Source organism: Dipodomys spectabilis, unplaced genomic scaffold, assembly GCF_019054845.1.
Source record: "Dipodomys spectabilis isolate Male_0828 unplaced genomic scaffold, ASM1905484v1 ptg000119l, whole genome shotgun sequence".
NCBI lineage: Eukaryota > Metazoa > Chordata > Mammalia > Rodentia > Heteromyidae > Dipodomys > Dipodomys spectabilis.
The window spans coordinates 138,545-152,714 of NW_024870796.1; the positions used below are offsets into that span (position 1 = coordinate 138,545).

General features: G+C 56.0%; 1 protein-coding gene across 6 annotated transcripts; it reads left to right on the forward strand.

The window, feature by feature from the left end:
• Nucleotides 1–377: 377 nt before the first annotated feature.
• Mgat1 (alpha-1,3-mannosyl-glycoprotein 2-beta-N-acetylglucosaminyltransferase) lies at nt 378–14,170 on the forward strand. Of its 6 annotated transcripts, none has more exons than XM_042688864.1 (3): nt 378–454; nt 1,373–1,800; nt 12,240–14,170. In XM_042688864.1, the coding sequence occupies exon 3, from the start codon at nt 12,334–12,336 to the stop codon at nt 13,702–13,704; it is 1,371 nt and encodes a 456-aa protein (XP_042544798.1). In that variant the 5' UTR covers nt 378–454; nt 1,373–1,800; nt 12,240–12,333; the 3' UTR covers nt 13,705–14,170. The 6 variants fall into 6 exon arrangements, with proteins under 6 accessions (XP_042544798.1, XP_042544801.1, XP_042544797.1 ...); XM_042688867.1 differs by lacking the exon at nt 378–454 and adding an exon at nt 643–662; XM_042688863.1 differs by lacking the exon at nt 378–454 and adding an exon at nt 750–887.

The window sequence follows — 14,170 nt, forward strand, 5'->3', positions numbered from 1 at the left end:
CTCCCGTGCCAGGCCCTCGCCTCTGCCCCGCCCCCACCGGTACAGCCGCTACCACAAGTCCCCTAGCTTCGTCCTCACCTGGACTTGGCTCTGCCAGCCCGTCGCCTTCCGTCCTGTGGACAGTGATTGTAGAGCCACTTCCAGCCCATCAGATTCCCCCCACACCTCCCGTGCTCTCGTGGTGGCGGTGGTCACAGGCGGGGGACGCGGGGAGAGAAAAGGCGGGATGTGGGAAGGCCTAGTCGTCGCTCCGAGCCCACTTCCGGAGGACGGGCGGAAGTGGCTGCGGTGGATGGTGGGAGGGGGGTGGGGAGAAGTGCAAGGGGAGGGCCGGGCCGCCGGGGGTCCGGGGGGTGGGGCCTGGGCCGCCGGTGGGACCGGGCCTGGGGCCTGGACTGGGACCAGCCGGGGCCGGCCGGGGCTTCCGCGGCGGCACGCGGTGGGCGGGATGCAGGTAACCGACCCGGCGCGGGACGGGGCGGGCGGGGGGGGTGGATGGGGTTCGGGGCGGGGCGGGGGGCGCAGTGTCACTCCTTCGCCGCCTGAACGCTGAACGCGGGGTTCAGGGGAGAAGAGTGGGAGGAGTTAAATCCTTGGTGGAGGAGGAGGAGGGGGGGGGTCATGTGGACGCCACGCCCCTACAGGAAGCCAGAAGAGTGTGTGTGTGTGTGTGTGTGTGTGTGTGTGTGTGTGTGAATAAACTTACAGAGGAGGGGGCCGGGGGGGGGGGAGTGTTGGGCTCTCGGGCTGAGAAATTGGGGCACTCAGGCCTCAGACGTTCCCGGAGAGTGCGCTCGGGAGTGGCCCTGCCTGGGAAGGAGTTGGATGGAGATTGAGAAGATTCCATCCTTGGCACAGTTTTGGAAGCCGGGGCGGGGATCGCCGTGGTGAGGGGTCGACCGCCCGTGGGGGGAGAGGGGGGAGGTCAGGGATGCGCGTGGAAGGCGCCCGCCCCCTCGGTCTGGAAAGGATTGAGTGCGGTTGAAGAGAGCTGGCGGATGGAAACACTGAACCCCCTAAGAGGCTTGGGAGATTGGATTTCTAAGTGTCGCTTCAGATGACAGGTGGACGTTGTTCTCTGGGTTCCTTAGGAGCTTACCCGGCTCACGCTGTCAGGGCTTTTGGTTACTTTTCTGTACTGAGAATAGGTTCAGCTTTTTATCTTGGAGCCCTAAGTATGTACCCATCACGTATTTTTTTTATTTTGTGGGGGGTCCAATGTGTTAATGAAGTAGAGTAATCTGGTAGAGTATTTGAAGAAGGGTTTTGATGACAGTCTAGTAAAGGAAGGTAATTTAGATATGGAGGGGGAACTAAAAAGGCTGAGAAATCAGTTTGGATGTGAGTGTCATAATGTTTTAATGTTCCTTAGGCTAACACAGAAATCAGCCTCGTGGGCCATGCCGGCTTTAAGGCCTGTTTCTTCTCCTGAGCTTCAGCAGAAGGCCGATGGACCAGTCCTCACCGTGGATGACTTCCCCTGCTTGAGCAAGCCATGCTATAGTACCTGGAATCTGACCCTCACTGAAGTCCGAGCTTAATAAAGCCAGCTGAATGAAGGGATGTAACAGACCTCTGGGAGAGACACTGAGGTCTGCAGTGGGGGGGGAGGGGCCTGGACACACCCCTTCCCCCCAGACTCCTCCCCCTCTGGGTCCTCTCAGCCATGGACTTTGAACCTGGATAAGAGGAGAGAAGCCACACTTTGTTTGGTGGATCTGACTTGTGGTCTCAGTTTTGGAAATGGAGTGCCGGATGGGGGTTTGGTGATCTCCAGAGGAGCAACCGAGAGAAGAGAAGGTAAGGTCCCTCTCTCCTTTCTGGCTTAGTGCCTTGTTACTTCAGTGCAGAAAATGTTGAATGGGGGAAAGGAAGTGAGGGCACAGGAAGTATCTGGTGAGAACTCTGTATTTTGATGATACACAAGAAGCTTCAGCTCTTCTCCATTCTTTGTGATTGCAGACTAGTTTCCCTGTCCTTTCCTTACCGAGTCCTGAGGGTACCTGTTAAAGGATTATGAGCACTTATAATTTGTCTGAGTAGGTCAATGAGGCTAGGCCAAAGAGCACATGAAAAGGCTAGTGGATTAGATTACCATTAAAAGTCTTTCCACCTGTGAAATAATAGGACTCAGGTCAGTTTGGGCTGAGATTCTGAAATGGATTACTCAGACTCTATTTTGGGGAAAGAACAGAATTAGGTGTTGAGGCGGAAAGGAGAGGAAATGGTCTAGATAACTCCCCAAATTATCTCTTTTCCTCCTATCCCTATACGAGAGCTTAGGTCATGAAACCTCATAGCACAGAAATAGACACTATCACGGAAATCAGTATATCAGTAGCTCTGACACTCATAGGCAGTGCGCAGGCTTAGATAATGTTGAGCAACCACCCTGCCCTGTTTTCTTTCTCTCCACTTGCAAGAAGATCCCTTGTAGGTAATCAGGAACGCAAATGGAGTAATGAATGTTGAGAAGTAGCCAGGACTCTTTACGTATAAAACAGCAACACTGACATTCCCTGATATGCCTGAAGCACACACAGAGCTCTGAATTAGATGTTCTGTACTTGTATCGAATTAGTGTGCTGGCAGAAACCTTAGGAAGACCTCCTTAATTAAAAGCCTGCCCTGAATTTGTCTCATCTTCTTGCCATTAATACCTAGGATTGTCTCGTCGTAGGAAAGGTGAACAGTTTAAGGAGAACTTAAGTTGAGAGATTATGCCAAGAACTGCACTGGTCCCAAAAGCTCTTCAGTTAGCTTGGCAGTGTTCCTTTTCTCAGAGTAGCAGATTAAAGGGGGGGGTGGTGTAAGATAAGAGGGCTGGGAATGTGGCTTAGTGGTAGAGTGCTGTGCCTAGCATGTATGAAGCCCTGGGTTTGATTCCTCAGTACCACATACACAGAAAAAGCCAAAAGTGGTGCTGTGGCTCAAATGTAGTAGTCTTGAGCAAAAGCAGCTCAGGGACAGGGTCCAGGCCCTGAGAAGTAGCCCATTCCAAGCCTGCCTGCTGTTGGGTGGGTTTCAGGGTGGGGATGTCATCTCCTCCAGCTTCACTCCGCAAATTCCTGCTGCCAGCTGTTGTCTAGCCACAGGGATCACATTGGTCCCTAAGGTCTTGGTGATCCCCAGCTTCCTCCATTCCTCCACTGCCATGGCCCTGCTCCCCCTCGGTGTGAGAAGGCCTCCCTGTCTCTTGAGTGCTTCCAAGCTCTTGAACTTGTTGGACCCGGGGCGCCTCCCGTCTGTTGTGTCAGTTTTCTGTCACTTTGTGTGAGGAAGACAGTGCAGGGATCATTTTCCCAGTGTGAGGAGAAGCTCTGAAAGCCCTGAGTGGGGTGGCTTGCCTAAGGCTGGAGCGGCAGACACTGAGGTCGCCTGTGTAGTGCCAAGCTGTTTTACAGCATCCGACCTGACAAGGGTCTCCTGCATTCTGCTCAAACCTCCAGGGAAAGGAACTCTGTATCTTGTCTGACAGCTGCTCTGGCAAAAACATTTCCTCCTCCAACAGATTCCTCTCCCCTGTCAAGAGCAGTGGCTTGGCTCATCGCTGCCTCTCAACTTCCTCCCCCCCCCCCCCATTACTTTAACTGAACTTATTTGTACTTTTCTGTATTCTAAGACATTTAGGTGGCTAGGCTAATGAAGGACCTGAGGACAGTGCTGAGTAATTACAGCCCTGAGCTGAGGGACAAAGATTTTAGGAAGACAGAGAGAGGAAATTGTTTACTGGTTTAACACTTTGCTTTTTCTCCTAATGGTTTCAAGCCAAGGTCTGTCTTGAATCCAAGGCCCGAATTCTCCTTGTTAAGCAGTCTTCGAGTATGTATGGTGAGGGGCAGTTTCCTGAAAAAAATGTCACTTCCTTTTTCTTTCTCTACTTCCCTTTTGGTGGTTGTGGGACTGGCAGAAGAGCTTATTCCATCTTTCAAGTCTCTTTATTCTCCCAGTCGTACTTTCACATAATCGGATCCCAGGCTTAGCTCCAGCCTCTCACCTGGATCCTTTTTCCACTCTTCTTCCCTCACCCCCTCTCTCCATGGAATGAATCTGTCAGCAGCCCAGGGCTTCTTTCCAGGTCATGACACTCATCTTCAGGCTTCATGCATCTCAGACCAATTGTTTTGTTTAGCTTCCATGCAAGAATCCATCCTATCCTTAACCTCTACTAGTTCTTCTCTTCTTTGTATAGAAGCACTATCCAGATGCCTTTGGAATTTCACCAAGGGACTGAAGAGCTGGGGGCAGGGTGAGTTAAGGCACACAGTCTTCTGTCTTGTTTCCCACGTACCTGCGTTCGATTGGAGAGGTGGCACAATTCGAGATGGGCATCTGATGTGGCATGGGCCGGGCAATCTCGGTGCCCATCCTTTGTCCAGGAGGTGATTTTAGCTCCTTAGATCTTAGATCTGTAAACCAGTTTCCCTACTTTTTACACTTTTGAAGAACTTCCTCATTTTCCCTCCCACTTTGATACTGAGTGGGCGTGTGCAGGGCCCGACTCTCCCCCCAGCTCCTTCACAGAGCAAGTGTAGGAAGAGGACAGAGTGCAGAGATGCCAGCCTCCGCCTGGCACGTGAGCATAGGCTTGAGTTTCAGTCCATGCAGTCAGTTTAAGCTGTAAACCGGCACACACATCCCACCTGCCCCCGCCGTCCCGCCTCACCAGTGCGTCAGCCCTCCTCTCTCCCCAGCTACTTACCTAGATTGTCTCGGCCATCCCACTGTATTCCTGTTGTACTGGCACACAGTCGTCTCTGAGAGCTGTACTAGTCAAAGGTGCATGGAGGAGGGAAGCAGTGCTAGATTTGGAGCAAGAATACCCACATCTCAAACCTGGCCCTGGCTCTCCCTGAGTGTGACTTCCAGCGAGCTGGGGCTTGCTCTCCATAGCTACTAGGAGAGTTAACAGAGGGGCCCAGGGAGGAGGGGCCTAATGACCCCTTCCAGCTTTGCTTTAGCTTCCCCCCCCCCCCCCGGGCCTCTATTACATGCCACACCGTCCTGGCATCATGTAGGAGCAAGTTAGCGAACTCATGCACCCAGTAAAACCCGCCGCTCTGGGCTGGGAGCACCCAGGGAGGCACGCGCATGGCCCGCAGGAGTTCTCAGCTCCCACACTCCTTCCGTTTGGGTGGTGAGCGGGGTGAGGTGGGTGGCGGGGAGCCTCTGCGGAAGGTCAGGCAGGGTAGGGCCATGCGAGGGGCACAGGGGTCCCCAGAGACCTGAAGGCTACCCATCTATGCAGGGCCTCGGAGACCTTCTCCCCGGCCCTTCCGCGCCTTCCCTCCTCGGTCGCACTTGGCTTGTGGCTCGCCTCTGCGCACAGTGTTACCTCCGTTACTCTGCCTGGGCCCTGAGTCTTTCCTCCCCGCCTGCTCGCTCGCCCCTTCCCCTTCACAGCCCTGGGATGGATTCCGTCCGTCCCTCCTCCCGCAGCCCGGAGGTCCTGCCCGGGGGCAGGCCTGTGCCCGCTCCTCCCCTCCAGCCAGCTGCTCTCGTTCCCCGCCCCCAACCGAGAGGAGCTTGGCAGCTGCCCGCCCCGCGCCGCGCCGCGCCCGGGCAGGTGCTTCCTCCCCGACTTCCCTTCTGGCAGCCCGGCTGCTGCCCTCAGCCCGGCCCGATCAGCTCCTCGGACCCCCGCCTCCCAGGGCTGGGGCCCGGAGGCTGCGCCGTCCTTAGCCTCGGGGCCCCACCGCCGCACCCCACCTCCTCCACCCGGCTGTCCCCCCTCCCCGACCGCGGAGCGGGGTGCCCGGGGGCGTCTTAGACTGGAGGGCGCAGAGGTGCGGGTGGGGTCGGGCAGCGTCCGTGGAGCTGCGTCGGGGCCCCAAGTAGCTCCGTCCACCACCGCCCTGGAACTCGGCGGCCCGGAACGCGGGTTTGGATCCCGGCGGGTGACCGGGAGGCGGCCGCCCGGGAAGGAGGGCGGGGCGCGGGCCCTCCAGCCCCGCCCCTCGTCCGCCGGCCCCGCCCCCGTCCTCCCGCCGGCCCCGCCCCCGTCCTCCCGCCGGCCCCGCCCCCGTCCTCCCGCCGGCCCCGCCCCCGTCCTCCCGCCGGCCCCGCCCCCGTCCTCCCGCCCCGCCCCCGCCCGCCGGCCCCGCCCCCGCCCCGCTGGCCCCGCCCTCCCCGGGGAAGGGCCACGTTGTCCCGGCCGAGCCCAGCGGCCCCGGCGCGCCACAGGAAGGGCCGCGGGGCCACAGGGACCGGCCGCCGCACGGGCGCCTGACCTTCGCCCGGGCTCCGAGCTCGCTCCCCGCGCTCCGGGACGCCCGCGGGCCGGGCCGGGCCGGGAAGTTGGAGGACCTGGTGAGTGGGGCCCCGGGACGCCGGCGCCCTGAGTCCCGGGGTGTGTCCCCGCTGCGGGACGAGGTCCGGCCGGGGGAGCTGGGGGGGGGCAGGCGGCGGGAGCTCCGGGAGACGCGGGTTCAAGCCCCCGTGCCCCAGAGCCCCCGCGGGAGGAGCCTGCCCCGGGAGCTGGGGTCCCCCAGCGGGGAAGCCCGGCGCGGGCGCTCGGGATCCCGGGCCTCCAGCTGTGGGGGGGCGGAGGGCGGGCGGGCCGGGCCGCGGGGCGGGCGGGCCGGGCCGCGGGGCGGTGCTGACACTCATCCTCCGGGCGCCCGCCGCGGGAGCGGGTGGGGCGGGCCGGAGCTGGGGGCGCCGCGGGGCTCGGGAACCGGAATGGGAAGCGCTTTCCCTGACGCTGCACTGTGTCGGCTGGCGAGGAAACTTTCTTCCCACCTGTTCGCCGCGTGCGTGGAGCCCAGGGCCCCCGTCTTGCCACCCTGGGGGCGCCGGGCCGCGCCTTCGCCGTGCGCGTCTTCGCTCCAGGCCTCTCACATCTGGGGTGGCCGCCATCCCGGCCTTCGTGCGCTGGAGACCTGTGCGCCCACCCCGGTTCCTGCTCAGAAGCACGGGTGTCTCGCATCGGGAGCGCCTGTGTGCCAGGCGAACCTCATTTCCCGTCTGAGGTTGGGGAGACCCTCGTTCTTACCATCCGGTTATCAGGAACCTTGTAACTTACTCCAAAGGAGCCTCGTTCCTTCTACACGATGACACTGGAGCTCATGTAAACCGAGTAACTGGTCCCGCTGAATTGCCTGCATGCCAGGCCTTTTTCATGCCTTTTTTTTTTTTGGTACTGGCATTGTATTTCTCCTAACGTTATTTCCCCAAGGATGAATAACCTGTATCCTTTCCCTCTTAGGTCTTATTTTCTAAGCCCTTGAATTATTTAGTGGATCTTCCCTGACTCCCTTTCAGTTCTTCCTTCTGAAATGATGGAGCCTGGTACACGATACAAGAGCGTAACAATGAACAAGTCAGTAATTCACACACACCTTCATTACCTGTGGTGTGTCCCATGCGTTCCGGATTTGTAAAGCAGCGGGGCTTTCTAACATGCTAAGCAAGGCAGAGGTAGAAGGGAAGGTGTCAACTTTGCTTCCTTTTACTTTTAAAGCTAGATATGACTTCATTTCGCTTATGACTAGAAGTTGACTAGTGTGCACTTCATAAAAACATTCTGTTGCCAGAGAGAGGGGCACATGGAATCAAGAGTGTAAAAAGTCAGGGATGGAGACACACCCCTGCAATGCTAGCACTCGGGAGGCTTCCCCAGGGAGTGTGGATTGAGGCCAGTCTGAGCTACAAGTTAAATAAATAAATAAATGTGGGGAATGTGTCCTTGGAGCAGCTTCTGATGTCCTGTCTGTCTAGTCTTTTATGAGCCAGTCTTGCACGTCAAGAGCCTGCTAGATTGGTAGGGTATCCCCAGAGCCTGGGATCTTTTGACTGAAGGCTAAATGTACTGGAAAGATAATTCTCTTCTCCCGCTGGTGCAGGTGTTCCTGGGGGTAGGTTCCTCCTTTTGCCAGAAGTGACCCAAGCCTGGATGAGGAAGAGGATGTAGCTTGATCTGGCTTGTTCTCTTTCTTTGGACACTTCCCTTTGGAAAGGCCAGGCCACGAGGAGGAACCATGTTGCCGCGCCAGCATGAGCCTCCTGAGGAGCCAAGCTCCCAGCCTCTGAATCTTCCAGCCATGGCCCAGACATAGAAAGCAGAGAGATCTTCCTCCCTGTCTCACTCTCTAAAATTCTTTTAAAATTAGTAGTTTGCCTTTACAGCCATTTCAGGCTTACAGTAAAACTGGGTGGATCTTAAACAGGTTCTGTGTGTATATCTCATCTGCACACATTCACAGCCTACCCCACGATTGACATATACCTGAGAGTCCGCATCTGACACATTGTCACTCAAAGCCCATAGGTTGCATTTGAGTTAGCTCTTAGGATTGTACATTCTATGGATTTGGAGAGCTGTGTAGTGATGTATTATATCATGACGGGAGGTGTCCACTCTAGCAACTGGCATAGTTTACCACCTGTCCATCTGCTTCCCTCACCCCTGGCAGCCACTGATCTCTTACTGTCTCCCTAGTTTTTTCACTTTGAGAAATGGAATCATTTAATAAGTGTGCACTTTTTTTCCCATCCCCCCGTCTTTTCATGACTTGATGACTTGTTTCCTCTTAAGACTTTCTCAGTTCTTGAACTGTAAACATCATAAAAATGACCGCTATAATTTTAAGCCACTAAGTTTTGAGGAGATTTAGTTTTCAGCCATAGAGACATAAGAGAGGGGCTGTGAGTAGAGACACAGGTTCAGAAGTTGGACTTGGGGCCTGAATGCAAAGGGCAGCAAGGAACCCTTTCCCTGCTGTCAGTTACTTAGATTCCATTGCACCGATCATCTCCAGTACTTACTGCAGCATAATGAATCACCCCGAGTTAGGGGCTTAACACAATAGGATTGTTTAATAACTGCAGTTATGTGGCTTTTGCTTTTGGTCTGTCACATGGCTGCAGTGAGATGGGGCTGGAATCATCTGGACTCATCTATCTGGAAGGCTTCCTCCCATGTTTGGTGGTTGTTTCTGACTGACAACTGGAGTAGCTTCTGATGTCCTGTCCATCTGTAGTCTTTTATGAGTCATGAGTCGTTTTACGATCAGGAGGCAGGATCATGGGCCTTCACCTCTGGTGGGTAGTATGTCACTGTCATTTTGGAAGAAGTGAGCATATCACAGTCATTGCTGTTTTGGTTTGAACTTGACCCATGGCACTGTAATGCCCATGGTGGACATAAGGCTATAGAGTGAAGGTGAGAGACAGGGAAGGTGACAGCTTCTGTGGAGTCTGAGGGAGACCTGGCTCTGCCTGGGATGTTCCAGAAGGAGTTGCCTGAACTGGGCTTTAAAGAATGCAAGTAGCGTATAGGTCATTTCAGGATGAGGGCGCCCACTGGAGTAAAGACCTGAGTGTATATGTATGTGTACTTATGTGGGGAGTACATAGCCCACTGAAGTCTGAGAATCGTACAGAGCCTGTGTAGGTTGTAATGGAAGATGAGGTCGAAAGAGTGTGAGGAAATTTGTTGTGAAGGCCCTTGTGTGTCATAATAAGAAGCCTGAGGTCCCCCACCCCCCATTCCCTGTGGGCAAAGCCTCTGATGGCTTTTAAGGGAGATTAATGTTGTGACCAAGAAACTTTTACTATAATTGGGAAGGTTGCTTAGATAGAGGCCAGCTGGGAAACTACATCGAGGCTTCACCTTTAAGTCTGTTTCATAATAAGAGTCCAGGTTCAAGGGTTAGAGGGGTTCAGGTGGGAATCTGGCGGTGAATGAGAAAGTCTGTTTTCATAATTCTGAAATTACTGAGACTAGCTGTATTTCAGAATTTAGAACTTTTTGTATGAAAAAAATGATCTGGTGTGTTTACTATGTTTTACAAGATCTGAAGCAGTGCACTGTAATCCGTCATGTTTATTTCTGTAGCAAAATGGATGCACAAGTGAAATAAAGACTGTAAATAGCCTCACATTAAATTAGATCAGATTTTGCCACATGAGTATAAAAAGACTTTTCCAGTGGTTTGGATCTGGGAATTGGGGTGGGGTGGGGGTGGTGGCCACATGGAAGCCAGTGTTTGGGTCACAGGCACTTGTGAACATTGAGGGACTTAGCACAGCAGCCTGGCCTCTGTGCTGGCATCTTTGTGACCTTTGGCTGGAGGGTTTGCAGTGGTTGCACTGCACTTTGAAGGGGAGGGGATTTGCGTGTCTGCAGGCATCCAGGAGGATGTCCCAGCAGCTGTGAGTCAGGACTGTCTGGTAAAAACTGGGGGAAGCAGATTGGGCTCCGAGGTACACACCCTCAGCCTGAGGACCACACATCAGCTAATGGAATTGTCTCCCTTCTTCTCCCATCCCCTTTCTAAAGCTTTCAACTACTCAATTACTTAAGAGGCAGGAAATTGGGGATTGGTAATTCTGACTATTAGAGAAGAAGGTCCAACATTGAACATCTCCAGGAAACTGGGCTGTGCATGACAAAATAGGTACTTTCATAATTCAGTGGAAATGGACTTGACATTTCCCAGAAGACTGATGTTGTAGAATTATAGGGTGCCTGGTTTCTAGGAGGATGACAGGTGGTGACCCACGTGGAAGTGGAAGGAGACTTTATAGTTTGTGTATGTGTACACACACAGTTAGATTTCTGATCCATTTGGAAGTTATCCTTGTCTATGAATCTAAATTTGCTTTTCCACATGGCTATGTAACTCTTATAACCCTATTAATGAAACTGTTTTCCCCCAGTAACTTTTAAGTATCATCTTAATCATAGTCTAGATTTCTATGTGTTATGGGCTTATTTGTGGAGTTTAAGTCCTGTCTGGTGGCCTGTTAATGTACCAGTACAGTTTTAATGACAGGGGCCTGTACTATGTAGCATTTTAGGATCTAATAGAACAATTCCCTTTCACAACTCATTTTATTTTCCTACATACTGCTTGTGTGCACTTTCTCCTGTGAACTTCAGTGTCATCAATTTGTCTAGGTTCATACAAAAGAATTTTACTGGAGCTTTTGATGCTGTTATGTCCTATCAAGGAGAAGGGATGATCTCAAGTATTTTTAATCTTACAGAAATTAGGTTTTGTTCATGTAGGTCTTGAGTGTTTCTTGTTAAAAAAATTTTTTTTTTATTATACTACAGCTTTTGTTAACAGGGGTTCCTTATCTCTCTTCTGATGAATTGCTATTTGTGGATAAAGACTATTGACTTGAGTGTTAATCTTTCCATTTGGTTTCGTTTTGTTATTGTTTTACTTTGCACCATCAGCAAATAGTTTTACTTCTTTTGACTTCCATTTTTAATTGTTTTCTGTGATCCAATTGCATTGGCTGATCAGTGGCTGTTTAGATCTTGGGCAGCATGGCTTTTAACCATTATTCTTATATTATTGTGTGTGTGTATGCCAGTCATGGGGCTTGAACTCAGGGACTGGGTGCTGTCCCTAAGCTAGTGCTGTACTACTTAAAGCCACAGCTCCACTTCTGGCTGTTGATGGTTAATTGGAGATCAGTCTCACAGACTTTCCTGCCTGGACTGGCTCCTAACTTGGCTCCTCAGAACTCAGATCTCAGCCTCCTGAGTAGCTAGGATTACAGGTATGAGCCACCAGCACTAGGCTATAGATATTGATACAAATTAATTGTACAAACGTTCACTGTGACTTGCTGTCTGCCCTCCTACTCTACTCCCTCATGTCCCCCCCCACCTCCCCCCATCAGCCCTTTCCCTAAGAGTCCCTCCTACACTTTTTAGTGGTTTTTTTGTTTGTTTCCTCAAACAAGAGAAAACATATAATACTTGCCTTTCTGTTTCTGGCTTATTTTGCTTTACACGAAGCCCTCCAGTTTCTTTCCATTTTCCTACAAATTACACGATTGCATTCTTCTGGCTCAATAATACTCCCTTGTGTGTGTGTGTGCCACGTTTCCTTTGTCCATTCATCCGTGGACAGGCATCTGTTCTCCAGCGGGGCCCCTGTGGATGGCGACACCATGGCGTGTTGGTGTCTCCCGCCATGGGCGGGAAAGCCTCTGGTGCTGCCCTCCCGGTGGGAAAGGGGATTTGGTTTTTAAAGTCAGTCGTGGTGAGCACCGTGAGATTGGAGGCCGGGGGGGGGGGGGGGGGGGGGGGGGCGGCGGGAGGCGGGGTCTGGGCCTGGCTTTGCCTCCCGGAGTGTTCACTGCTGCTTTGGGGGCTCCCGCCGGGTTGGGCGCCGCCCACGGTGTGGGGAGCGCTTTCCCGAGGGTGTCTGCAGCCGCCCCATCCGGTGTCGCCAGGGCCTTGCGGTGACGGTTGCGTTTCTCTTCTCTCCCTCCAGGTGCGGGTGGCCTCCTCCTCCTCCTCCCCGTGCTGGGGTGACCGCCCCCCACCGCCACCCCCGGGCAGCCCGCGGCCTCCCCCGCGGGGGCAGGATGCTGAAGAAGCAGACGGCAGGGCTCGTGCTGTGGGGCGCCGCGCTCTTCGTGGCCTGGAACGCGCTGCTGCTGCTCTTCTTCTGGACGCGCCCGGCGCCCGGCCGCCCGCCCGCCGACGCCGCGGCCGCCGACGCCGCCCTGGACGATGACCCCGCCAGCCTCACGCGCGAGGTGATGCGCCTGGCGCAGGACGCGGAGGCGGAGCTGGAGCGGCAGCGGGGGCTGCTGCAGCAGATCCGGGAGCACTATGCGGCGTGGAACCGGCGCTGGAGCGCGCCCACGGGGGCCCCGGCCGCCCCGCCGCGCGCCCCCGCCGCCGCCGCCACGCCGCCGCCCGCCGCCGTCATCCCCATCCTGGTGATCGCCTGCGACCGCAGCACCGTCCGCCGCTGCCTGGACAAGCTGCTGCACTACCGGCCCTCGGCCGAGCGCTTCCCCATCATCGTGAGCCAGGACTGCGGCCACGAGGAGACGGCGCAGGTGATCGCCTCGTACGGCGGCGCCGTCACGCACCTCCGGCAGCCGGACCTGAGCCACATCGCCGTGCAGCCCGACCACCGCAAGTTCCAGGGCTACTACAAGATCGCCCGGCACTACCGCTGGGCGCTCGGCCAGGTCTTCCACACCTTCCGGTTCGCGGCGGCCGTGGTGGTGGAGGACGACCTGGAGGTGGCCCCGGACTTCTTCGAGTACTTCCAGGCCACCTACCCGCTGCTGCGGGCCGACCCGTCGCTGTGGTGCGTGTCGGCGTGGAACGACAACGGCAAGGAGCAGATGGTGGACGCCAGCCGGCCCGAGCTGCTCCACCGCACCGACTTCTTCCCGGGCCTGGGCTGGCTGCTGCTGGCCGAGCTGTGGGCCGAGCTGGAGCCCAAGTGGCCCAAGGCCTTCTGGGACGACTGGATGCGGCGGCCCGAGCAGCGGAAGGGGCGCGCCTGCGTGCGCCCCGAGATCTCCCGGACCATGACGTTCGGCCGCAAGGGCGTGAGCCACGGGCAGTTCTTCGACCAGCACCTCAAGTTCATCAAGCTCAACCAGCAGTTCGTGCCCTTCACCCGGCTGGACCTGTCCTACCTGCAGCGCGAGGCCTACGACCGCGCCTTCGTGGCGCGCGTGTACGCGGCGCCGCAGCTGCCCGTGGAGAAGGTGCGGACCAACGAGCGGCCCGAGCTGGCGGCCGTGCGCGTGCAGTACACCAGCCGCGACAGCTTCAAGGCCTTCGCCAAGGCGCTGGGCGTCATGGACGACCTCAAGTCCGGCGTCCCCCGGGCCGGCTACCGCGGCGTGGTCACCTTCCAGTTCCGCGGCCGCCGCGTCCACCTGGCGCCGCCGCAGACCTGGGCCGGCTACGACCCCAGCTGGAACTGAGCCGCCCGGCGCCGCCCGCACCTTCCCCCGCGTGGGGCCGGCTCAGGGCCACAGGGGACCTGTTTGTGGCCCAAATGAGACGAACCGGGGGGTGGGGGGTCTCCCCGTCAGGATGAGCGGGGTGGTTCGCCCCCCATCCTCTCTCCGGAGCGGGGCCTCGGAGCTCAGCTCCCCGCAGCCGGCGGCTGGTGCTTCTCAGAGCAGAGGGAAAGCAGCTGCTGCGCATGCTCAGCCCGGAGGGCGGGCCTCGGAATCCCTCCCCCCCTTCCCCGAGGCTCCGCCGGCTTCCGGCGGCTTCAGCCCGGGGTGGAGGAGCCGGGGCCGGGGCCGGGACCCGCCCGCCCGGCCTCCCCGGGCCGGTCGCCGACGGACGTGTGCGGGGCTCCTCGCCCGACCTGTTTCATGGAAGAGAGTGGAATCCACTGAATTATTTTCAAAAATAAAGTAAAGGCTGAATTGTCTGAAA